The 26,549-nt window shown below is 41.2% G+C and overlaps 1 protein-coding gene across 1 annotated transcript in view; it reads left to right on the plus strand.

Annotated features, from left to right (window-relative positions):
- Positions 1-26,101, plus strand: part of LOC120034950 (microsomal triglyceride transfer protein-like) — a 41,060-nt gene extending 14,959 nt beyond the window's left edge. The window contains exons 11-17 of the mRNA XM_038981665.1: positions 38-249; positions 9,818-9,915; positions 14,318-14,439; positions 20,743-20,970; positions 21,334-21,458; positions 24,393-24,563; positions 24,707-26,101. Coding sequence (XP_038837593.1) covers positions 38-249; positions 9,818-9,915; positions 14,318-14,439; positions 20,743-20,970; positions 21,334-21,458; positions 24,393-24,563; positions 24,707-24,854 — 1,104 coding nt within the window. The 3' untranslated portion in view covers positions 24,855-26,101. The remainder of the gene's footprint in view (positions 1-37; positions 250-9,817; positions 9,916-14,317; positions 14,440-20,742; positions 20,971-21,333; positions 21,459-24,392; positions 24,564-24,706) is intronic.
- Positions 26,102-26,549: the final 448 nt, after the last annotated feature.

The following is a 26,549-nucleotide window of genomic DNA, read 5'->3' on the forward strand; positions in this document are numbered from 1 at the left end:
AAACATCCGACTTCAACTGTGTGTATATATATTTCAGGTGAAGCAGACGGTAAACCGAGTGTACCACCAGAACCGCCGGGTCTATGAGAAGAATGTGAGGGCAGCCGCTGCGGATGTGGTCTTCAGCAGCAACCCCTCTTACATGGAGGTGAAGAACATGCTCCTGTCCATCGGAAACCTGCCCAGAGAGTTGAACAAGTACATGCTTTCCAAGGTCAATGACATCCTCCACTTTGAAATGCCTGCCAGGTGGGTGATGGGATTTACATTTTGATTTCTAAGTTCTTTGGTATTTTCATTTTATTCAGACAGAAACAGCACTAAATGAGTGTGGAGACTAGCGGTGGGGCTGGGATTCGTACCCACACTGGGGTGGTGTATATGTGGTACAGGCAGTGGCGTTACCTGCTAGACCAGCAGGCACTCATTTTATTTCATTTATTTGACAAATAAAAACCTAAATTGAAGCCAGGAGTTACTTAGTGAGCTCCAAAAGTATTGGGACAGTGATACATTTTGTTGTTTTGGCTCGGTACTCCAGCACTTTTGGATTTGAAATGATACATGAGGTAAAAGTGCAGACTGTCAGCTTTAATTTAACGTTATTTCCATCCATATCAGTTGAACCGTTTAGAAATTACAGCAATGTTTGTAGTCCCCCCATTTTAGGGGACCTGTATACGAAACATCAAGAATAGCCTCAAATAGCCCCCCCCCGCCCACACCCCCACTTCACCCTCAGAATAGCCTCAATTCGTTGGGGCATTGTCTTTATAAGGTTCGAAAGTGTCCCACTGGGTTGCTGGCCCATGTTGGACTCCAATGCTTCCCACAGTTGCTTCAAGTTGGCTGGATGTCCTTTGAGTGGTGGACCATTCTTGATACACATGGGAAACTGTTGAGTGTGAAAAACCCAGCAGCGTTGCAGTTCTTGACACAAACCGCAACGCCTGGCACCTACTAACAGTCCGGTCTCGAGGCCACATATTGAGTGTCTCGGTCTTGTCTCGGTGTCGTATACATTTGTACTTGGTCTTGACTCGGTCTCAGACAGTGAGGACTTGTAATTTCTTGCCGAGACCAGCAGAGTAAAAAAACTCATAATTATCAGCATTAATTTAGTCAGCGCATAAAACAGCTTTCTTGTAACATTATCTTAACAGCCTTTATATCTATTATACATGTTTGCGCAGTGGTGAACATATAGGCCTTAATTGTGTGACAGGTTTGTTATTCTAGGTTTGTTATTCGGGGCGGCAGGGTAGCCTAGTGGTTAGAGCGTTGGACTAGTAATCGAAAGGTTGCAAGTTCAAATCCCCGAGCTGACAAGGTACAAATCTGTCGTTCTGCCCCTGAACAGGCAGTTAACCCACTGTTCCTAGGCCGTCATTGAAAATAAGAATTTGTTCTTAACTGACTTGCCTAGTTAAATAAAGGTAAAATAAAAAAAATAAAAATAAAAATTCTGAAAGGACAGCAACCGTAATACCAGCTCGCTCATGTAGGAGAGTGCACTTTTTTCCCCAAAGGGACAGTGGTGTATCCCTACTTCTTAATCCCTACTGATGTGTATCAAAGTAGTGTAGTGGAGGTATACGATTGATCAATTATGTAGTATAATAGAGAAATCATGCACAAAGGAGCTTCTGTGATGGTCCGGAGGGTGGTGCGGGCTGCCCAACGCATCACCGGGGGCACACCTACAGCACCCAATATCACAGGAAGGCCAAAAAGATAATCAAGGACATCAACCACCCGAGCCACTGCCTGTTCACCACGCTATCATCCAGAAGGCGAGGTCAGTTCAGGTGCATTAAAGCTGGGACCGAGAGACTGAAAAACAGCTTCTATCTCAAGGCCATCAGACTGTTAAACAGCCATCACTAGCCGGCTACTACCCGGTTACTCAACCCTGCACCTTAGAGGCTGATGCCCTATATACACTACCGTTCAAAAGTTTGGGGTCACTTAGAAATGTTGTTTTTGAAAGAACCACTTTTTTTTGTCCATTACAATAACATCACATTGATCAGAAATACAGTGTAGACATTAATGTTGAAAAGGACTATTGTAGCTGGAAACGGCAGATTTTGAATGGAATATCTTCATAGGCGTACAGAGGCCCATTATCAGCAACCATCACTCCTGTGTTCCAATGGCATGTAGTGTTAGCCAATCCAAGTTTATCATTTTAAAAGACTAATTGTTCATTAGAAAACCCTTTTGCAATTATGTTAGCACAGCTGAAAACGGTTGTGCTGATTAAAGAAGCAATAAAACTGGCCTTCTTTAGACTAGTTGAGTATCTGGAGCATCAGCATTTGTTGGTTCGATTACAGGCTCAAAATGGCCAGAAACAAAGAACTTTCTTCTGAAACTCATCAGTCTATTCTTGTTCTGAGAAATGAAGGCTATTCCATGCTAGAAATTGTCAAGAAACTGAAGATCTGGTACAACGCTGTGTACTACTCCCTTCACAGAACAGCGCCAACTGGCTCTAACCAGAATAGAAAGTGGGGTGGGAGGCCCCGGTGCACAACTGAGCAAGAGGACAAGTACATTAGTGTGTCTAGTTTGAGAAACAGATGCATCACAAGTCCTCAACTGGCAGCTTCATTAAATAGTACCCGCAAAACACCTGTCTCAACGTCAACAGTGAAGAGGCGACTCCGGGATGCTGGCCTTCTAGGCAGAGTTGCAAAGAAAAAGCCATGTCTCAGACTGGCCAATAAAAATAAAATATTTAAGACCGGGATCCTCCTCATCAAAAAAGCTGACTAGCATAGCCTAGCCTAACGCGACAGGGATATCATATAATATAATTTTCATGAAATCACAAGTTCAATACAGCGAATGAAAGATAAACATCTTGTGAATCCAGCCATCATTTCCGATTTTTAAAATGTTTTACAGCGAAAACACATATTTATATTAGCTCACCACAATAGCCAAACACACAACGCCATGTTTTCACCATGTTTCCACCGCAAAGGTAGCTTCACAAAACCCACAAATAGAGATACAATTAATCACTAACCTTTGGACAACTTCATCAGATGACAGTCTTATAACATCATGTTATACAATACATTTATGTTTTGTTCGAAAATGTGCATATTTGAGGTATAAATCGTAGTTTTACATTGCAGCCACCATCACAAATAGCACCAAAACAGCCAGAATAATTACAGAGAGCAACGTGAAATACATAAATACTCATCATAAAACATTTATGAAAAATACATGGTGTACAGCAAATGAAAGATAAACATCTTGTGAATCCAGCCATCATTTCCGATTTTTTTTAAATGTTTTACAGCGAAAACACAATATATATTTATATTAGCTCACCACAATAGCCAAACACACAACGGCATTTATTCACCGTAAAGATAGCTTTCACAAAACCCACAAATAGAGATAAAATTAATCACTAACCTTTGGACTACTTCATCAGATGACAGTCTTATAACATCATGTTATACAATACATTTATGTTTTGTTCGAAAATGTGCATATTTAGAGGTACAAATCCTGGTTTTACATTGTGAATATGTAGCCATGATGCACCAAATTGTCCGGAGATATTTTGGACAGTCACGTAATCTAACCAAAGAACTCATCATAAACTTTACTAAAAAATACATGTTGTACAGCAAATGAAAGATACACTGGTTCTTAATGCAACCGCTGTGTTAGATTTAAAAAAAATAACTTTAGTACAACATACAGCATGCAATATTGTGAGACAGCGCTCACCTATTCTCCGCCTTGTTGGAGCCAACATATTCCACAAAAATACGAAATAACATCATAAATATTCTCTTACTTTTGATGATCTTCCATCAGAATGTTGTGCAAGGAGTCCTAGTTCCAGAATAAATCGTTGTTTTGTTTTTAGAATGTCCATTTCTTCTGTCGAATTAGCAACTTTGGCTAGCCATATGGAGGGCACATGTCCAAAAAATCTTTGCGCCTGGAACGAAAAATTCCCAATAAACTGGTCAAACTCGGTTGAAAATCCTACTTTATGATGTTCTTCTCATATGTATCCAATAAAATCAGAGCCGGAGCATTTCGTAGTGTATACCTAACGCTTTTCAGAAGACAATGTGAGGTTCCCCGGCGCGCAGTTGATTACTGCCAAAAGAGCGGACCTGTCACTCCAAAAGCTCTCATTCGGTCTCAGATCAAGCTAGACACCCCATTCAACATTCCACTGCCTGTTGACATCTAGTGGAAGGCATGAAGTGCATACAGATCCATAAATATAAACCAGTTGAATAGGCAGGCCCTGACACAGAGCCCCATTTTCAGAATTTTCACTTCCTGTTTGGAAGTTTGCTGCCAAATGAGTTCTGTTTTACTCACAGATATAATTCAAACAGTTTTAGAAACTTCAGAGTGTTTTCTATCCAATAGTAGTAATAATAATATGCATATTGTATGATCTAGAACAGAGTACGAGGCCGTTTAATTTGGGCACGATTTTTCCCCAAAGTGAAAACAGCGCCCCCTATTAAGAAGAAGTTAAATAATAAACAGGTAATTGGGTGAGTGAGACCAGGTGTGTAAGACTAAGACAAAACAAATGGAAAATGAAAAGTGGATTGGCGGTGGCTAGAAGGCCGGTGACGTCGACCTCCGGACGCCGCCCGAACAAGGAGAGGGACCGGAAGTCGTGACAAGCTAACAAATTACCAACATCCTCTTTGATAACACCTGCTGCTTCCGCTGCAAACTAGCTGACAACAAAAGCTAGCTAGCTAGACCGTGGGAAAACTACTGCTCACTATTGCGCAGAAGTTTCCATACGTTTTTTGTGTGAAAATGGTCACATCCATTAAGTTAAAATCTGATTGGTTAATTCCACTGTAACTCCAAAATGTTGCCCTAATACAGTTGAATGGTAGATGCCTTCATCTAGCTTCTCAAATCAAATGTTATTGGTCACATACATATTATTGTTATAATATAATGTTAATGCTTGTGTTCCTAGCTCCAACAGTTCAGTAGTATCTAACAATACACACGTCAAAGTAAAATAATGGAATAAAGAAATATATACATATTAGGATGAGCAATGTTTGAGTGGCATTGACTAAAATACAGTAGAATAGAATACTTGTATGTAAACATTATTAAAGTGGCCAGTGTTCCATTATTAAAGTGGCCAGTGATTCTATGTATATAGGGCAGCAGCCTCTAAGGTGCAGGATTGAGTAGCCGGGTGGTTACCGGCTAGTGATGGCTTTTTAACAGGCTGATTGCCTTGAAAAACAAGCTGTTTTTCAGTCTCTCGGTCCCAGCTTTGATGCACCTGTACTGACCTCGCCATCTGGATGATAGCGTGGTGAACAGGCCGTGGCTCGGGTGGTTGATGTCCTTGATGATCTTTTTGGCCTTCCTGTGATATCGGGTGCTGTAGGTGTGCCCCGGTGATGCGTTGGGGTGGAATGTGCCACACTCTGAAGAGCCCTGTGGTTGCGGGCAGGTGCAGTTGCCATACCAGGTGGTGATACAGCCTGGCAGGATGCTCTCAATTGTGCATCTGTAAAAGTTTCTGAGGGTCTTAGAGGCCAAGCTGAGTTCACCACACTGTCTGTGTGGGTGGCCCATATTAGGTCGTCGGCGACGTGTGCGCCAAGGAACTTGAAGTTTTCCGCCTTCTCTACTGCGGTCCCATCGACGTGGATAGGGGCGTGCTCCCTCTGCTGTTTCCTGAAGTCCACGATCAGGTCTTTCGTTTTGTTGATGTTCAGGAGAGGTTATTTTCCTGGCACCACTCCGCCAGGGCCCGCACCTCCTCCCTGTAGGCTGTCTTGTCATTGATGGTAATCAGGCCTACTACTGTTGTCTCGTCTGCAAACTTGATGATTTGAGTTGGTGTGTGTGTGGCCACGCAGTCATGGGTGAACAGGGCGTACAGGAGGGGGCTGAGCATGCACCCTTGTGGGGCCCCTGTATTGAGGATCAGCGAGGTGGAGTTGTTTCCTACCTTCACCACCTGGGGGTGGCCCGTCAGGAGGTCCAGGACCCAGTTGCACAGGGCGGGGTTCAGACCCAGGGACCCGAGCTTAATGATGAGCTTGGAGGGTACTATGGTGTTGAATGCTGAGCTATAGTCAATGAACAGCATTCTGACGTAGGTATTCGTCTTGTCCAGATGGGATAGGGCAGTGTGATGGTGATTGCGTCTGTGGATCTATTGGAGCGGTAAGCAAATTGAAGTGGGTCTAGGGTGTCAGGTACGGTAGAGGTGATATGATCCTTATCTAGCCTCTCAAAGAACTTCATGATGACAGAAGTGAGTGCTACAGGGCGATAGTCATTTAGTTCAGTTACCTTTGGGGACAGCAGACTGGGATAGGGAGAGATGAAATATGTCCGTAAACACTCCAGCCAGCTGCTCTGAGAACGTGGCTAGGGAGGTCGTTTGGGCCGGGATCCTTGCGAGGGTTAAAACACTTAAATGTCTTACTCACGTCGGCCACGGAGAACAAGAGCCCACAGTCCTTGGGAGCGGGCTGCGTCAGTGGCACTGTGTTATCCTCAAAACAGCGAAGAGGACGTTTAGCTTGTCTGGGAGCATGACGTTGGTGTCCGCGACGTGGCTGGTTTTCCCTTTGTAATCCGTGATTGTCTGTAGACCCTGCCACATACATCTCGTGTCTGAGCCGTTGAATTGCGACTCCACTTTGTCTCTGTACTGACGTTTTGCCTGTTTGATTGCCTTAGGGAGGGAATAACTACACTGTTTGTTTTCAACCATATTCCCAGTCACCGTGCCATGGTAAAATGCGGTGGTTCGCGCTTTCAGTTTTGCGCTAATGCTGCCATTTATCCACGGTTTCTGGTTTTAATAGACACCGTGAGAACAACATCCCCTATACACTTCCTGATGAACTCAGTCACTGTGTCTGTGTAAACGTCAATGTTATTCTCTGAGGCTACCCGGAACATATCCCAGTCCGCGTGATCAAAACAATCATGATGAATGGATTCCGATTGGTCAGACCAGCGTTGAATAGACCTTAGCACGTGTACTTCCTCTTTGAGTTTCTGCCTATAGGAAGGGAGGAGCAAAATGGAGTCGTGATCTGATTTGCCGAAGGGTGGGCGGGGGAGGGCCTTGTAGGCACCTCAAACGCGAGTAGCCTTTGATCTAATGTTTTTGCTAAGCGAGTACTACAGTCAATTTGTTGATAGAATTTCGATAGCGTTTTCCTCATTTGTATTGTTAAAATCCTCAGCAACAATAAATGCAGCTTCAGGATATGTGGTTTCCTTGCCATGGTTAAATGTTTGCAAAAAGTCCAGTGTAATTCCTTCAGGGCCATCGTGGTATCGGCTTGAGGGGGAATACACACGGCTGTGACTAACCTAAAATAATTATCTTGGAAGGTGATTGATTCTGGGTACTAACTCATAAACTTGGGACAGGGTTAATTATCAGGTATCCTATTGAAATATTAAGTGCTTAGGTTTATAGGGTCTACACCAGAAGTTAATGGTTAAGTTAATTAATCTGTAGGAGGAAGGTAAATAGTGTGGACAATTAAGCTTGGGATGTGCTGAGTGCAGGGAAAGCAATCACGTGGCAGGCATTGATAAGGGGAGAGAGACATGGATTGCTGATGTAGAGAGTTGAGGTCAGGTCACGTTAAGGTAGAAAGAATAATTTATTGCCGTATTACTTAGTTTATTGCCTAGCAGTAAAGATACAATGTTTGTTCAGATGTGTAGGAGGAGACTCGGCCTAGGATAAAGGGTTAAATATCAGCGCTTGTGTGAAAAGTGTCTTTGTCTAATGCAGCTGTATTCATCCTCTGAGAAGAATAAACTTGGTTTAAGCTTTCATAGTGTCCGTAGAGTTTTTACTCTGAAAATTACAGGTAATAGGTAAGGTAATACAGTCAGCATTTGATTGTGAGGTATTCTAGGTCTGGTGAACAAAGGACTTTTTGTATGTTATCACAATCACACCATGAGTAGTTAATCATGAAACATACACTCCCGCCTTTCTACTTCCCGGAGAGTTCTTTATTCCTGTCTGCGCGATGAACTGAGAATCCAGCTGGCTGTATGGACGGGGACAGTATATCCCGGGACACCCATGATTTCATGGAACAGAGTATGTTACAGTCCCTGATGTCTCTCTGGAAGGAGATCCTGAGCTCGTCTACTTTATTGTCCAGAGACTGGACATTAGCAAGTAATATACTTGGATGCGGTGAATGGTGTGCCCGCCTCCTGAGTCGGACTAGAATTCCACTCCGAATACCTCTTCTCTGCTGGCGGCGTCTTGGAGCGGACTCTGGGATAAGTTCAATAACCCTGGGGGATACAAAAAAGGATCCAATTCTTCTGATGGCATAGCCAACGGCTGCCTTAGCTAGCTAGCGTTATCTCCCCAGAGACCAGCGAAAAAACTGATTGGATCTTTTTTTCTCTTCAGTGTTGACCCTTTCCAACAAAAACTGAAAACGGTAAATCAGAACATCATTGAAAATAATATAATTGTCGTTATTATATTATTATAATCATTATTTTAAAATCCTTAGCCCTGCTCTGAAGACGTAGAAGGCCTATTGTTCCCACAGTGTTTGGTTTAGTAATAATTTGTAGAGTGGCTCTATTTTCCCTCAGAATGCATTTTTCCACTATTCTGAATGTCTAAAGAATCCATATGTTCTGAAATAGGAAAACACAAATACTGGACATTTTGAACTCTTATTATGGTGATGATTTGACAAAATTACAATCATGGTCTTGACTCTGTCTCAGACCCCTTGTCCCTCTCTCGGTGTTGTCTCCCCCCGGTCTTGGTCTTGACTCGGATTCAATTTGCTCCGGAATTGGTCTTGAATCATTCTCGCTTTAGGTGGTCTCGAATACAACACTGCCTACTACCATACCCCATTCAAAGACACTTAAATAATTTGCCTATTCACCCTCTGAATTACACATATACACAATCCATGCCCCCAAGGCTTAAAAAAATATTCTTTAACCTGTCTCCTCCCCTTCATCTACACTGATTTGAAGTGGATTTAACAAGTGACATCAATAAAGGATCATAGCTTTACCCTGGATTCACCTGGTCCGTCTGTCATGAACACAGCAGGTGTTCATCATGTTTTGTACACTCTGTATGTGTATTGAAGCTGTCAAAAGTTGAGTATTTGGTCCTGTATTCCTAGCACTAATGGTCCACCACCCAAAGGACATCCAGCCAACTTGACACAACTATGGGAGGCATTGGAGTCAACATGGCCAGTATTTGGTCCCATATTCCTAGCACACAATGTTTACATCAAGGTTGTGACTCTACCAACATGTTGGATGCATTTGCTGTTTGTTTTGGTTGTGTTTAATATTATTTTGTGCCCAATAGAAATTATTGGTAAATAATGTATTTTGTCATTTTGAAGTCACTTTTAAATAAGAATAGAGTATGTTTATAAACAGGTCTACATGAATGTAGATTCTAGCGTGATTATGGATAATCCTGACTGAATCGTGAATAATGATGAGTGAGTTAAAGTTATAGACACACAAATATCATACCCTCAAGACAACCTCTCACCATTACAATTACATGGGAGGTTAGCATTTTGAGAGGGTATGATATTTATGCCTCTAACTTTCTCACTCATCATTACAATTCATTCAGGATTATCCGTAATCATAGTAGCATCCACATGAATGTAGAAGTGTTTTAAAAACATTAAATTCTTATTTACAATAAAAGTGACTCCAAATTGACACACTACATTATTTATCATTCATTTCTATTGGTCGCTACATTTTCCAGCAAAATTCTACGGCAAGCCATGAAGGACATGATCTCCCACAACTATGACCGCTTCTCCAAGGTTGGGTCATCCTCTGCTTTCTCTGGATTCATGGCACGTAAGTGGCCCCCCCACATTTCTCCTGTTCAATATAAATGAAAATTTCCACATTAAGGAATTTGAGTACATTTTAAAGAATAATCGATACAGCTACAGTGGTTGCTCCACTAAAAGTTTTGCGATTATGCTGCGGTACTTTGTGGTTTAGTACGGTACCCTGCGTCACCACTTCATTACGCCAGACAAGCGCAAGGGGGAGTTCGAGCACTGATTATGTTTTTGGGTCCTACTGTGTCTCTGACAATGAATGGGCGACATAAACCTAAATAGAATGTTCAAGGCACGAGGACAGGGGGGCACGGAATGTGCCTGCAGAGCTGTGCACAGAAGACGGACCTAGCCCATGGGGAAGGAGGAGTGGGGATGGACCCCCACCCCACCACACTGGGTAGCACAGAGCAACACTTTTTAAGGGGCATTGTACTAATAATGGCGCTGACTAGGGAAACGTTCCGACTGTTCTTAGTGCCAGTCTGCACGTTCAAACTTAAACAATGTAACTAATAATGGCATATTTATGCTTTCAGCTTGGAAAATTCCATGGCTTTAGAAGCTTCTGATAGGCATAATTTGAGTCAATTGGAGGTGTAAAAAGTTTTGAGTGACACAAATATACATTTTCACAAAGTCTGCTGCCTCAGTTTGTATGATGGAAATTTGCATATACTGCAGAATGTTATGAAGTATGATCAGATGAATTGCAATTAATTGCAAAGTCCCTCTTTGCCATGCAAATGAACTGAATCCCAAAAAACATTTCCACTGCATTTCAGCCCTGCCACAAAACGACCAGCTGACATGTCAGTGATTCTCTCGTTAAGAGGACAAGGCTGGAGATCACTCTGTCATGTTGATTGAGTTCGAATAACAGACTGGAAGCTTCAAAAGGAGGGTGGTGCTTGGAATCATTGTTCTTCCTCTGTCAACCATGGTTACCTGCAAGGAAACACGTGCCGTCATCATTGCTTTGCACAAAAAGGGCTTCACAGGCAAGGATATTGCTGACAGTAAGATTGCACCTAAATCAACCATTTATCGGATCATCAAGAACTTCAAGGAGAGCGGTTCAATTGTTGTGAAGAAGGCTTCAGGGCGGCCAAGAAAGTCCAGCAAGCACCAAGACCGTCTCCTAAAGTTGATTCAGCTGCGGTATCGGGGCACCACGAGTACAGAGCTTGCTCAGGGATAGCAGCAGGAAGGTGTGAGTGCATCTGCACGCACAGTGAGGCGAAGACTTTTGGAGGATGGCCTAATGTCAAGAAGGGCAGCAAAGAAGCCACTTCTCTCCAGGAAAAACATCAGGGACAGACTGATATTCTGCAGAAGGTACAGGGAATGGACTGGGGTAAAGTCATTTTCTCTGAATACCCTTTCCGATTGTTTGGGGCATCTGGAAAAAAAGCTTGTCCGGAAAAGACAAGGTGAGCGCTACCATCAGTCCTGTGTCATGCCAACAGTAAAGCATCCTGAAACCATTCATGTGTGGGGTTGCTTCTCAGCCAAGGAAGTGGGCTCACTCACAATTTTTCCTTAGAACACAGCCGTGAATAAAGAATGGTACCAACACATCCTCCGAGAGCAACTTCTCCCAACCATCCAGGAACAGTTTGGTGACGAACAATGCCTTTTCCAGCATGATGGAGCACCTTGCCATAAGGCAAAAGTCATAACTAAGTGGCTCGGGGAACAAAACATTGATATTTTGGGTCCATGGCCAAGAAACTCCCCAGACCTTAATCAGAGGTCTTGAAAAAGAAGGGTCAACACTGCAAATATTGACTCTGCATCAAATGTAATTGTCAATAAAAGCCTTTGACACTTATGAAATGCTTGTAATTATACTTCAGTATTCCATAGTAACATGTGACAAAAATATCTAAAGACACTGAAGCAGCAAACTTTGTGGAAATTAATATTTGTGTCATTCTCAAAACCTTTGGCCACGACTGTACATGTGGATGTTTTTTTCGAAAGCCTTCCTTCAAACTCAGTGCCTCGTTTGCTTGAACTCATGGGAAAATCAAAAGAAATCCGCCAAGACCTCAGAAAAACAATTGTAGACCTCCACAAGTCTGGTTCATCCTTGGGAGCAATTTCCAAACGCCTGAAATCACCACGCTCATCTGTACAAACAATAGTGCGCAAGTATGAACACCATGGGACCACACAGACGTTATACCGCTCAGGAAGGAGACCCGTTCTGTCTCCTAGAGATGAATGTACTTTGGTGCGAAAAGTGCAAATCAATCCCAGAACAACAGCAAAGGACCTTGTGAAGATGCTGGAGAAAAAGGTACAAAAGTATCTATATCCACACTAAAACAAGTCCTATATCGACATAACCTGAAAGGCCGCTCAGCAAGGAAGAAGCCACTGCTCCTAAACCGCTATAAAAAGCCAGACTACAGTTAGCAACTGCACATAGGGACAAAGATTGTACTTTTTGGAGAAATGTCCTCTGGTCTGATGAAACAAAAATAGAACTGTTTGGCCAAAATGACCATCGTTATGTTTGGAGGAAAAGGGGGGAGGCTTGCAAGCCGAAGAACACCATCCCAACTGTGAATCATGGGGGTGGCAGCATCATGTTTTCGGGTGCTTTGCTGCAGGATGGACTGGTGCACTTCACAAAATAGATGGCATCATGAGGGAGGACAATTATGTGGATATATTGTAGCAACATCTCAAGACATCAGTCAGGAGTTAAAGCTTGGTCGCAAATGGGTCTTCCAAATGGACAATGACTCCAAGCATACTTCCAAAGATGTGGCAAAATGGCTTAAGGACAACAAAGTCTAGGTATTGGAGTGGCCATCACGAAACCCTGACCTCAATCCTATAGAACATTTGTGGGCAGAACTGAGAAAGCGTGTGCAAGCAAGGAGGCCTATTTTGGAAAGCTTGTGGAAGGCTACCCAAAATGTTTGACCCAAGTTAAACAATTTATAGGCAATGCTATCAAATACTAATTGAGTGTATGTAAACTTCTGTGCCACTGGGAATGTGATGAAAGAAATAAAAGCTGAAATAAATCATTGTCTCTACTATTATTCAGACATTTCACATTCTTAAAATAAAGTGGTGATCCTAACTGACCTAAAACAGGGAATTTTTACTTGGGTTAAATGTCAGGAATTGTGGAAACTGAGTTTAAATGTATTTTGCTAACGTATATGTAAACTTCCGACTTCAACTGTATAATCAAGTTGATGGCGCGGGCACCTACGGAAAGCTGAGTGACTCACTCACTCATGGCTTTGGATCAAAATAAATCTTTCTGATAGTCTTTTAATAAAGAAATGTTTTGGTTATCCTGGCCTGGACCATGTACACCCATTATGGGCTATTATCAGGACAATATACCTTTACCAACACCTCTCTGTATTTTGATACAGTGCAAAATGCGTTGCGACAGATGCAGGTTTGAAACCCGTGCCGGCTACCACCGGGAGACCCATGATGCGGCTTTGGTTTAAATTTAGACTCCTCCATTCCTCTATATGTAATTATTGGTGGAGAGTCACGTCATATTTTTCGATATACTGTAGGCCTACCGTAGGCGACATGAGTCTCACTAGTGTTGAGTAATGTGCTGTTAAAAGTGGTGTAGGTCTTGTTTTTTTTAAGAGCATATTGAAGTTAGAAACAATAGGATTTAAAGCAAAAGCCTACAATTATTTGAGCACCGTTTCGCGCTGCTCTGAGACAAGCATGGGGACTGGTCTTGATGAGGTTTTTATATTGACTGAATCTCCGTTTGGGTATTGGTTAGACTACAATTAGGGTGTAGAAATGTTATGCTCTTAGTGTAACCTTTATTTAACTAGGCAAGTTGGTTAAGAACAAATTCTTATATACAAGGACAGCCTGCTCCTTCCTCCCCGTCGGGGAATTGAACCTCGGTCTCCCGCGTGCCCGCACGACACAGGGATTCTTTAGCTAAATAGCCAAGTACTGTAGCCTACTCCCAACCGTCACGTTGTACAGCGCCATATTTTCCGTTCCATCCTAACAGTTTTTCTTGGAATAAAAACACCATAATATTAATCAAATTAATTAAGCTAAATTTCTTAAAATCAGTCCCGTATACTATGCTATTACAAAAAAGGTTTTAATTTCTCTTGTACAGCCACTATTGAAGGCTATCAAATGCTTCTCAAAGATGCCCTCTGGTGGTCTAACTAGCATTAATGGTACATAACGTGCCATAGAATTCTGCGGCACCACGCAAGCTGTGCTGCAGTATGACGCAACTTTTAAAGGAGGAACCACTGTATGTCATATAATCAGAGATGGATGAAATTCATTCTCTTGTTGATTAGTCATTGCTGCCATGAGGCACAGTCACAGGCTCTGTTTTAATTACTGTATAATTATGTTTATAACTAAATCAACTTCAGGTACCGCTGATGCCACTACCACCTACAGTCTGGACATTCTGTACTCTGGCTCGGGGGTCCTCAGGAGGAGCAACATGAACATCTACGGAGCCAGTAACGGCGCCATGCTACATGGCCTCCAGGTAAAGAGAATGAATTGGTGAATTGATAATGAAGAAATTATATTATTATATTTACAGTGCCTTCAGAAAGTATTCCAGGGTTCGCACAAGGTGCTTGAGGTGTTCAAAGTACTTGAATTTGGCACTCTGAAATTCAAGTACTGGAATACCTTAAATCAGACATTTTCTCAAGTTGCTAGTTGAGAATACTTGAATTAAAATGAGAAGAGAACAGAAAATGATAAAATATGTCAATATGAAAAATATTAGGAAAATGTGATCTAATTTCAAGGCAAGTTTTATTTCCTCATGTATTTCGCTCTCTGTTTGCCAGGCGAGCTCACTCATTCCACCCACACTGGCGCCAGACAGGTACAGAACTAACTGATTAGGTGCCGCCAAACGTCAATTCGATAGCTAAAATGCCAGGCAAATGTAGATTTAATCCTTCCTGGCAGGATATTGATGTTTATCAATGGGGTTTGCCAGACCCAATCAGGGATGTAGTAGAGAGTAAATGCAATTTACGCCCCTTTTTTATTTGTGAAATTGCGTTTACCCACTTTTCATTGCGTTCCAGCATTGATCAACGCTCAGGAGGCTTCTTGATCTGAGTTCTAATCACGCCTACCTCTGCGAACAGGTGGAATCATGAGTAATTCATGTATGCTCGTTATGTTCGCCTGCTCCCCCGGAATTGGCTTGTTAGCAGCGCATTCATTCACTACTCTGTCCAACGGGAAACTCCGCCCATGACCTAGAAAGATGAAACGAACTAGCTCAGTAGAAACCTACAGTAGCAAGTGGCAGAGAGACACCGCTGACAGTGGGATTTTTTTTATCATCCCTTGACTCCTGCCGTGTCAACAGACATCCACCTAACTCTTTGAGAATGAATGTACAACTGGTAAATAGTCACAGATATTTCAATAAGCTAGGCTATAGGCTCAAGGGCTGGCTATTAGCCAGGTAGCTAGCTATAACTATACTGAACAAAAATATAAATGCAACATGCAACAATTTCAACAATTTTACTGAGTTACAGTTCGTATGAGGAAATCAGTCAATTGAAATACATTCCTTAGGCTCTAATCTAGGGATTTCACATGAGTATGCAGGTGCACAGCCATGGATGGGCCTGAGAGTGCATAGGCTCACCCACTGTGGAGCCAGGCCCAGCCAATAAGAATATGGGGGTTTTTTTCACATAAAGGGCTTTATTACAGACAGAAATACTCCTCAGTTTCATCAGCTGTCTGGGTGTCTGGTCTCAGACGATCCCGCAGGTGAAGAAGCCGGATGTGGAGGTCCTGGGGTGGCGTGGTTAAATGTGGTATTACCCTGGTATTCACACCTCTTGACTTTTTCCATATTTTTTTGTTACTAAGTGGGATTAAAATTGATTTAATTGTCACTTTTTTTGTTAACGATCTACACAAAATACTCTCAGTGGGAACAAAAATTCTAGCATTTGTAAATATATATATATATATATATATATATATATATATATATATATATGAAAAATAAATCACTAATATATCTTCATTAGATAAGTATTCAACCCCCTGAGTCAATACATATTAGAATCACCTTCGCATTGGTTACAGCTTTGCGTCTTTCTGGGTGAGTCTCTCTCAGAGCTTTCCACACCTGGATTGTGCAACATTTGCCCCATTTTTATTATTTTCAAAATTCATATTGGTTGTTTATCATTGCTAGACAACCATTTTCAGGTCTTTTGGCCACTCAGGAACATTCACTGTCTTTTTGGTAAGCATCTCCGGTTTACATTCGGCCTTTTAGGTGTTTTAGGTTATTGTCCTGCTGAAAGGTGAATTTATCTTCCACTGTCTGGTGGAAAGCAGACTGAACCAGGTTTTCCTCTAGGATTTCACATGTGCTTAGCTCCATTCTGTTTCTTTTCTATCCTGAAAAACTCCCCAGTCCTAAGCATTCCCATAACATGATGCAGCCACCACTATGCTTGAAAATATGACTAGTGGTACTCTGTTATGTTTGGGGCTAATCCAATACAACACATAACACTTTGTATTCAGAACCAAAAGGGCATTGCTTTGCCACATTTTTTGCAGTATTGCTTTAGTGCCTTGTTTCAAACAGTATGCATGTTTTGTAATATTTTTTCTTCTGTATAGACTTTCTTCTTGTCAATTAGGTTAGTATTATGGAGTAACTACAATGTTGGTGATCCATCCACAGTTTTCTCCTATCACAGCCATTAAACTTTGCAACTGTTTTAAAGTCACTGTTGGCCTCATGGTGAAATCCCTGAGCGGTTTCCTTCCTCTCTGGCAACATAGTTAGGAAGGACTCCTGTATATTTGTAGTGACTGGGTGTATTGATACACCATCTAAAGTGTAATTAATAGCTTCACTACATTCTCAAAGGGATATTTAATGTCTACTTCTACCAATAAGTGCTCTACTCTGTGAGGCATTGGAAAACCTCCAAACCTCCCTGGTCTTTGTGGTTTGATCTGTGTTTGAAATGCACTGCTCAACTGAGGGACCTTACAATTATCTGTATGTGTGGGGTACAGAGATGAGGTAGTCATTCAAAAATTATGTTTAACACTATTATTGCGCTCAGAGTGAGTCCAATATAACTTATTATGACTTGTTAAACAAATATTTACTCCTGAACTTATTTAGGCTTGCCATAACAAAGGGATTGAATACTTATTGACTCAAGAAATTTCTGCTTTTAATTTGTAACTAATTTGTAAAAAAAAAATATATATACCGTAATTTCCGGACTATAAGCCGCTACTTTTTCCCACGCTTTGAACCTCGCGGCTTATACAATGACGCGGCTAATTTATGGATTTTTCCCGCTTTCACAAATTCATGCCGCCAAAAAACTGAGCACCGTCACATAATGTGACGTAAATCGAGCGCGCTCAAACTTCCCATCATTCTGATTACAGTAGTCATTTTGTCACTCTCATCATGGCAAAGACACGGAGAAATGCATATGATGCAGCTTTCAAGTTGAAGGCGATCGATCTGGCTGTTGGAAAAGGAAATAGAGCTGCTGCACGGGAGCTTGGCCTTAATGAGTCAATGATAAGACGTTGGAAACAGCAGCTGACAACTGACTCAGTGCAGAAAGACAACAAAAGCTTTCAGAGGGAAGAAAAGCAGATGGCCCGAACTAGAAAATGGGCTTGAAGACTGGGTCAACACACAGAGAGCAGACGGCCGAGGTGTTTCAACTGTGCAGATCCGACTGAAAGCCAAAACAATCGCCACCGCAATGAAGTTTGAGGATTTTAGAGGTGGACCATCGTGGTGTCTAAGATTTATGAGACGTAAAGGCCTGTCCATCAGGGTACGGACAAGTCTGTGTCAGCAGCTCCCTCCCGACTACGAGGAAAAAGTTTCAAACTTCCGTAAATTCACTGATGCAAAGATAGCGGAGCATTCCATCGGCCCGCACGACATCATAAATATGGACGAGGTTCCTCTGACGTTTGACCTGCCTCTCACTCGGACTGTCAACAGGAAAGGCGAATCATCCATCACGCTGAAAACAACTGGGCATGAAAAAACGCACTTCACCTGTGTTCTGAGCTGCACGGCATCGGGAGAAAAGCTTCCACCGATGTTGATTTTCAAACGCATGACGATGCCAAAAGAAAAATTCCCGAGAGGAATTGTTGTGAAAGTCAACAAGAAAGGATGGATGACGGAAAGCCTAATGCATGAATGGCATACGGAGTGTTACGGCAAGCGACCGGGAGGATTCTTTCACAAGAACAAGGCATTGCTCGTGTTGGACAGCATGAGGGCCCACATAACAGATTCTGTGAAAGAAGCCATCAAGAGGACAAACTCAATTCCAGCTGTGATTCCTGGGGGCACAACAAAGTATTTGCAGCCACTCGACATCAGTGTAAATCGTGCATTTAAGGTGGCGTTCAGTGGGAGGCTTGGATGACAAGTGGGGAGAAATCCTTCACTAAAACGGGCCGCATGCGAAGAGCAACTTATGGTCAAGTCTGCCAGTGGGTCCTGACAGCGTGGAGCATTGTCAAAAGATCCACTATCATCAACGGGTTTCGAAAGGCTGGACTGCTGCGTGTTGAAGAGGGCAGCATGAGCTCAGCGGGGAATTTGCCTCCGGATGAAAGTGACGAGAGCGACAATGAAAACGATCCAACATCGGATGAAGCAATTCTGAGGCTATTCAACTCCGACACCGAAGGAGATGACTTCAGTGGTTTCAGTGCACAGGAGGAGGAAGATAGTGACCAATGACTTTCTTGGTAGGCTACTGTTTACTGCTATTTTTTTTTATTTTTGTTACAAGCCGTGTTTCGTTTAAAGGCTGTGTAAAGTTCATTTGTTTCAATGTACCGGTAGGCACCTGTGGCTTATAGACATGTGCGGCTTATTTATGTACAAAATACATATTTTTTTTAAAATTCAGTGGGTGCGGCTTATATTCAGGTGCGCTTAATAGTCCAGAAATTACGGTACTTTTTTTTTTTAATCAGGATTTAACACAAAATATGGAAAAAGTCAAGAGGTGTGAATACTTTGAAGGCACTATGTCACTATCATTGTGTTATTATATTCCATGTCATTTATCAGAAAATTTTATCCAAAGAGATTTTCTGTTATAGGGTTTTACCTCGATCATTTTAATATTATACAGTGGGTATCATAAGTATTCAAATTTTGTTGCATTACAAGGTGGTCTTTTTTGTCATTGACCTAAGTAAAATACTCTGTCGACGTCAAAATAATGTTTTTTTTAATTATTATAAAAATGTAATAACTAACATATAGTCGTTGCATAAGTATTCACCCACTTTGTTTATGCAAGCCTAAATTCGCTCAGGAGTCAAATTTGTCTTAACAAATCACATAAAAAGTTACATGGAATCACCTGTGTGAAATAATAGGGGTTGACATTATTTTTACAGGACCTGTAAGTTCCTATAGTCAAGTATTGAATTTCAAGCACAGATTCAACTACAAAGACCAGGGAGCTTTTCAAAAGACGAATTAACAAGGGCAGTGATCGGTAGAGGAGTAACAATGACAAATCAGACATTAAATATCTCTTTAAGCATGGTCAAGTTAATAATTATGCTGTGGATGATGTATAAAACCACCCAGACATATCAGAGATACAGTCATCCTTCTGAACTGAGCTGTAGGATAGGAAGGAAACTGCTCAGGGGTGTCCCCATGAAGCCATTGGCGATTTTAAAATAGCTACGGAGTTCAATGAATGTGATGGGGGAAAAATGTAGGATGGATCAACAACATTGAAGTGACTCCACAATAATGACCTAAATGAGTGAAAAAATTTAAAAGATACAGAATAAAAATAATCCAAAACATGCATCCTGTATGCAGCAAGGCATAAAACTGGGGGGGGGGGAAATGCAAAGGAATACACTTTTTGGCCTAAATGCAAAGCTTTAATGTATGGGGAAAATCCAACACAACACATCACTGAGTAACTGCCTCCTTATTTTCAAGCATGGTGGTGGCTGCATCATGGTATGCTTGACATCGGCAAACACTATGGAGTTTTTCAGGATAAAATGAAAAGAGATAGAGCTAAGGACAGGCAAAACCTGCTTCAGTCTGCTTTACACCAAACACTGCGTGAGGAATTTACCTTTCAGCAGGAAAATAACCTACAACACAAGGCCAAATCTACATTGGAGTTGCTTACCAAGAAGACAGTGAATCTTCCTGAGTTTCAAGTTTTGACTTGAATCTGCTTGAAAATCTTTAGCCATGATCCCCAACATCTTGACAGAGCTTGAATAATTGTTAAAAGAATAATGGGCTAATATTGGTGTACAAAGCTCTTAGAGACTCACAGCTGTCTTTGCTGCCAAAGGAGTGATTATAACATGTATTGACTCGGGGGTGAATCTTTATCTAATCATGGAACATAAGTGTTTTAATTTTCAAATAATCGGTAACAAATGTTACTGTTTTTTCTGTAGATCATTGACCAAAAATGACAATGAAATCCTTTGTAACACAATAAAATGTGAAGAAATCCAAGGGGGTGAATACTTATGATACCCACTGTATATGTAGTCATGTAGAAGAGCAAAAGCGAAGATCTTGTATGCTCTTGGGTTAAGTTTGCCCTAGGTACAGCTTATTTTATTGGGAAAAATGCTCAACTGACTCAAGATCCGTGTTTAGGGGCAACTTCACCTTACACTGACTTGCTGCACTCAACTAAGGAAGGTGGACCAACCAACAGTGCTGACTTGTTGACACTTAGATTCTGATTGCCATATTCTATCTCTCACTGTCCAGGTGGCGATTGAGGCGCAAGGCATGGAGTCCCTGATTGCGGCCGAGCCGGACGAAGGCGAGGAGGACCTGGAGTCCTTCGCTGGGATGTCGGCCCTACTCTTCGACGTCCAGCTGCGGCCTGTGACCTTCTTCAAGGGTTACAGTGACCTCATGTCCAAAATGTTCTCCATGTCCGGCGAGCCCATGAACGTGGTAAAGGGCCTGATCCTGCTCACTGACCACTCCCAGGTTGGCACTCTTAAATCAATGAATCAGTCAGTCAATCCATCAAACAATCAGTCAATCAAAATGTATTTCAAATGTATTTTTTAAAAACAATCACAACACACAAATTAACTTTGAGTTCATTCAACTTGTTCTTCTGTATCATATGAAGTCACTGATACCTCTGACATTTTTTACAAATTTCTTCATATAGACTCTATAAACTATTATAGGTGTTGGTATCCGCCTAGGCCGCGTTTTAGTTGTCAATGCCTTGTTCAGCCACTTGGTTTCAAACCTCTCTGACACTAGCACTCACTGGCCCGGATGGGCAAGCAGCTATTGTGTTTTCACTCCTGTTTTCTCTCTTCTCCTACATCATTTCAGGTCATCCAGCTTCAGTCTGGGCTGAAGGCCAACGCCGAGTTCCAGGGTGGTTTGGCCATCGACATCTCAGGAGGCATGGAGGTCAGCCTGTGGTACAGGGAGTCAAAGACCAGCGTCAACAACAAGTAGGGAACCTGGGTTCAGTAGTGATGGGCAGAATGCAAACAAAAACACTTTTTCAATTGGAGCATTCTTCTCGTATGTTGCCAACTGAATGTACTTAGTCATGCTTATCGTTGGATAGTTTTGAATAATCATCTTTTGGTGGGCTCAGATTAGAGAAAAAGGCCAAGATTCAATCCAATGCGTTTTTATGGAATAGCGCACAATACCGGACTTTTAACGTGAAGTTATGCTTAAGTCGACATGTGCAGCATTTACAAACTCAATTGGTAATACATGATTGACAGATTGACGTTAACTGCACAATCTAAAAATGACACCTGATTCATTTCATCCACTGATTCATAGAGCACGCTCACGAGTGGCGACGTGAATATTCTTGTCTCCATAAGATATATGTGAAAGTGACATCACTTCATTCAGCACTAGATTAGAGTAGTTGACTGACTGACGCTTGCTGTCAATGCAAACACAATAGCCAGAAAACATCATCGGTCCAGTAATAAATATGTGACATAATCTAGTGATGGAGATGGAACTGTAAAGCGCCTATCTAGATTCTAAGACTTTACAGGAATCAGGGACTGTATTCATAAGGGAACCTGATTTCAGATTTAGTACATTCACACGTTTTCCTACACGCCTTTCCTACGCACGTCTCAGAAGTTGGTATTCAGACTTACATTATGCAGGTGCGTAGCGGGCTTTGCAGGCGTGGTTCCCTTTTGTGCGCTGAATACATTTGAATTCAACTGCTGAAAACCCTCCCACTTGCTGGCCAACAGATTTTCTCATGGAGTTTTCATTCAATAGGGTTTTCAGTACATTTATCTAAAGCCATCCCTTTAAATTTGGTGTACCTTTTTAATTCGAATTTTCTCTACAGACTCAGTAGAATGTATGGAGACAACGGTTCAGAATATTAGGGATCAATGAAATAAAGCCATGTAAATACACGCATATTCGTCTCCATTTCAGCACCAATTGGTAGATTAATGAAATGCAAGATCAGAGTATATCATTTAGGGTTAGGAAAGTGTTTATGAATAATTTAAAAAACTGGTTTTGAGAGACTTTTACGCACAAAATATATTGGTGAATCAAAAATACAGTGGTTTGATTCATCCTGAAAGATGGCATATTCAATTGTTCAGTCCCTGAAATATTGGAAGGTGAGAAAAGTGTACAGTGGAGGTTGAACAGTAGTCCTATAAATCTACCCTAATAATACCCACTAATCGTGGAACTGTGATAAAGACGGTCCAGTCATCGTGAGTCAGGCTGCACGTTTAAACCGCTGGTCTGCATTCCAGAATTATTCAAATAGGCTATACGTCCTAAATTATTGCACAACTTGTAATATATTAGCCTAAAATGGTTCACTTTTGCTAGCGATCCTCAGGAACATCCACGCAAACATGACAGAGGAAAGAAAGGTAAACTAACAACGTAACGGAATGATGCAAAATGTAAGAGAACTAACAATAAAGTCAGTGACCGTTATAAATGTATGTAGGTATAACTGATGTTAGCTACTGATAGTGGCTAATATTTTACACGATACAAATGGTAAAAAATACAGTGAATAGTATTTTAAGTATATTATAATTAAAACATTCTAGAAATCATAAATCGACTCAGTAGGTTTGGAGCTATACTGTCATTTGCGCAGAAGCCTACAAGTTTAAGCCCAGCATTTCATCAACTTCACTGTGGAAAAGGTGATATGTTTATATGCTTCAGTTTGCTGCCATATGACTTGTTTTGTATTTGTCTCCAGCGTTCATAAGGTAAAATAGATCTAGAACTATTGTGATTGATTGATTTATTTACAATTACCTTATCCAAAAGGTTTACTCATTTACCTAACACTTACCATTTTTTTGTACATTACAGTGCATAGAGAATGGTGTTACTACTTTTTTTTTTTTTTTTTTACAAAAGTAATGTTCCACATGGAACCGACAGATTCCTGGACCTTATTCATAATTTAATTGCGCATAAAGGTGGTGGAATTATGAGGGAGTGAAGGTCAGAATACAGTGTATCTGTAGACACACCTCCACCACACCTTCATTTCGTTGATCTCCACCCCAAACTAATGGCGGGTGAATATTCCCCCAAAGCGTCTAAGACTACGATCAGGTCTCCCCTGTCCATGTTGTAATCTTATTCAAAAAGGCCAAACTGATCCTAGATCAGCAATCCTACTATGAGACATTTAATTCCAGTGCTTGTATCACCTATTTGAACCTAATGGTCTTGTCTTCACAATGTCAAGTTGTTTTGTCTTGTCAAAAATGTTATCCAAGAAGTGATTTGGTTGGTCTGATCTTAGTGCCATTGGGATTGTTCCTCCAAATATACTAGTTGAATAAATTCGACTTCCTAGAGTTGGAACGCTGATCTGGATACTGTAGATAGACTTTCTTAGTCTTTGTTTCGCGATGGCATTTTAGGTGGCATTCTGTGTTGGCTCAAAGTCAACAAGGGGAATGGCAGAGGCAGGTGTATGGATCCTCTCCTCTGATAATAGACCAGCAGGCTATCTATAGGAGTAGAACAAACCCAAGTGAGCAGATCAAACCCAAGTGACATCTAGGCCAAAGGCATGCTTCCACAGACAGACAGACAGACAGACATGCAGGTTTTTCAGATGGCTTGGCAGTGGCCATTTTGATTTGAGATTTCAAGCAGAGAAATATGATGATAGTGGTTTCATATTCAGACATTCTCAAGTTTGTAAGAGATTTTTGTCACACCTCAATGTCCACCACCAGTCACCACCTGTTAATTGTATGTTGAGTTAAAAGGCATTTTACTGGTCAAAGGCTAGCCAAATGCAATTGAATCTTTATTTGAGAAAAAACACAAATTATTCTCATCCACCCACCCACCCATTTTTATTTTTCATCTGTACTTGTGTCTATTTGCAGGGGAGCCATGGTGGTGACCGGGAATGTGACCGTGGACATGGACTTTGTGCGCACTGGGATGGAAGTGAGCTTTGAGACAGAGGCGTCTCTAGACTTTATCACCACGGTCCAGTTCTCGGAGTACCCCTTCCTGGTGTGCATGCAGATGGACAAGACCACCTTCCCCTTCAGGTAGGCCAGGGCTAAGACCAATTGCAGCCTAGTGAATTCTACATTGTATTTTCAGTGAATTAGGAATGAGAAAATGGCTCATATTTCCACATGTACAGTCTCTGATTACATAGGTCATTAATTGACATTGTCCATTATTGCAGTGAGTCCCTAACAAAATACGAGAGCCTGCCATCAGGGAAGAGCTACGTGTCGCGCAGGGGCCGCAAGCAGCTGTTGCCTGGCTCGGAGTTCCCTCTCCACCAGGAGAATTCCAACATGTGCAAGAGGGTGTTTGACCCAGACTGGTAGTCTTCTCCGTGTTAATCCATCGGTAAGAAGATGGAAGATCTTTTGCAGAGTGTAGAGTTATGGGCCAACAACCCTATTTTGTTATTACGTCATAGTGTAAACAGTGTGTTGTATGAGGCGGATAAATGGATGCTAGCTAGCTAAGATATGACCATTTGTAAAATGGCAAAAGTGAACTGTCTTGTGCCTTTTTTGTTGATCTGATTGGAAATTGCGTACATTTATTTAATCGCTTACATCAGAGTTCTGTTTACTGCAAAATCGCTAACTAGCGGCTAACTTGCTAGCTGTTTACTACTATTTATCTCCCTTTCGATCTCCACAACACAATGCATTATTTACAGTGTGACAATAGTGTAATAGGGTTATTCTTCCAATGAGTCCTACTTGACATTCTGGCTGAAGAGTTATTTATTATTATTTAAAAAAAATGTTAAAGCTTTCCAGGAACACCTACTGTATCACACCACATGCATGTTTACATTCTTAATTCAACGTTTTATTTCAAATCAGACATTTCTGTGATGCCTTTTTATGAATTTGTATATCTATTTATATGGGTATATGAGTGTCATACATTATGTGCTATATACTCAATATAGCTAAGTGATACAACACAATAGTCACCTATGTAAATATGGTACATAGCATTGGGTGAGCTGATGCTATGGTTGAATTTACTGGCAATTACATAAATGCTCACATTACACAGTTTCTAGATTGTTTGTTTAATTGAAGACATTAATGTGGTTTCCAAGGCTACAAAGGTTGAATTACAGTAAAGTCATTGCGTAACAATGTAAAATAATGTTTACAGTACTTGATTCACTCTGTAGCTAGCTTGAAGGAGCTGTTACATGAGACCAGATAACGCAGGGTTAATTTATTGAATTAATTTCTATGATTTTAACTTCTGGATGTTAAACATGTATATCAATAGGAAAGTGTCTGATTAATTTATTTACTTATTTGTAATTGAGCCTATTTAGATAATTGTGTCCCGTATGAAATGTGACTTGATATTATAATTATTACATTAAGCCTTTGATATATTTTTTTGTACCATAGTTTGAGATCAGTTTGTTAGGGTTTGTACTTGACCAACAACAAAGAGTGCACTGGAACCACTATGCCCCATTGGCTTGTAAGTGTATAAGGAAATTGTACATACAGTATGCAGTGCTTTTCTGGCATTACACTAGTGTGCATGTGTAAGATTATTTTCAATAAAGCTATGAAAACCAGAATGGAAATTGTATGTCTTTTGACCTTTCCCACTAACATTACTGACCTGTACATGGCCATTGTGCCTACTTGGTTAAGCTATCAGAACACTGGTTTACCTGACATGTCTTTAGATAATAATAGATTTCCTGTGTTGCTTGTTCAGTTTGACCATTTTAACGCATGTCAATCATAGTAGAAAGATATGGTAAGAAGTACAGTACATACAGTGGGGCAAAAAAGTATTTAGTCAGCCACCAATTGTGCAAGTTCTCCCACTTAAAAAGATGAGAGAGGCCTGTAATTTTCATCATAGGTACACTTCAACTATGACAGACAAAATGAGAAAAAAAAATCCAGAAAATCACATTGTAGGATTTTTAATGAATTTATTTGCAAATTATGGTGGAAAATAAGTATTTGGTCAATAACAAAAGTTTATCTCAATACTTTGTTATATACCCTTTGTTG

The sequence above is a fragment of the Salvelinus namaycush genome, chromosome 42, assembly GCF_016432855.1.
Source record: "Salvelinus namaycush isolate Seneca chromosome 42, SaNama_1.0, whole genome shotgun sequence".
In the NCBI taxonomy this organism is placed as follows: domain Eukaryota; kingdom Metazoa; phylum Chordata; class Actinopteri; order Salmoniformes; family Salmonidae; genus Salvelinus; species Salvelinus namaycush.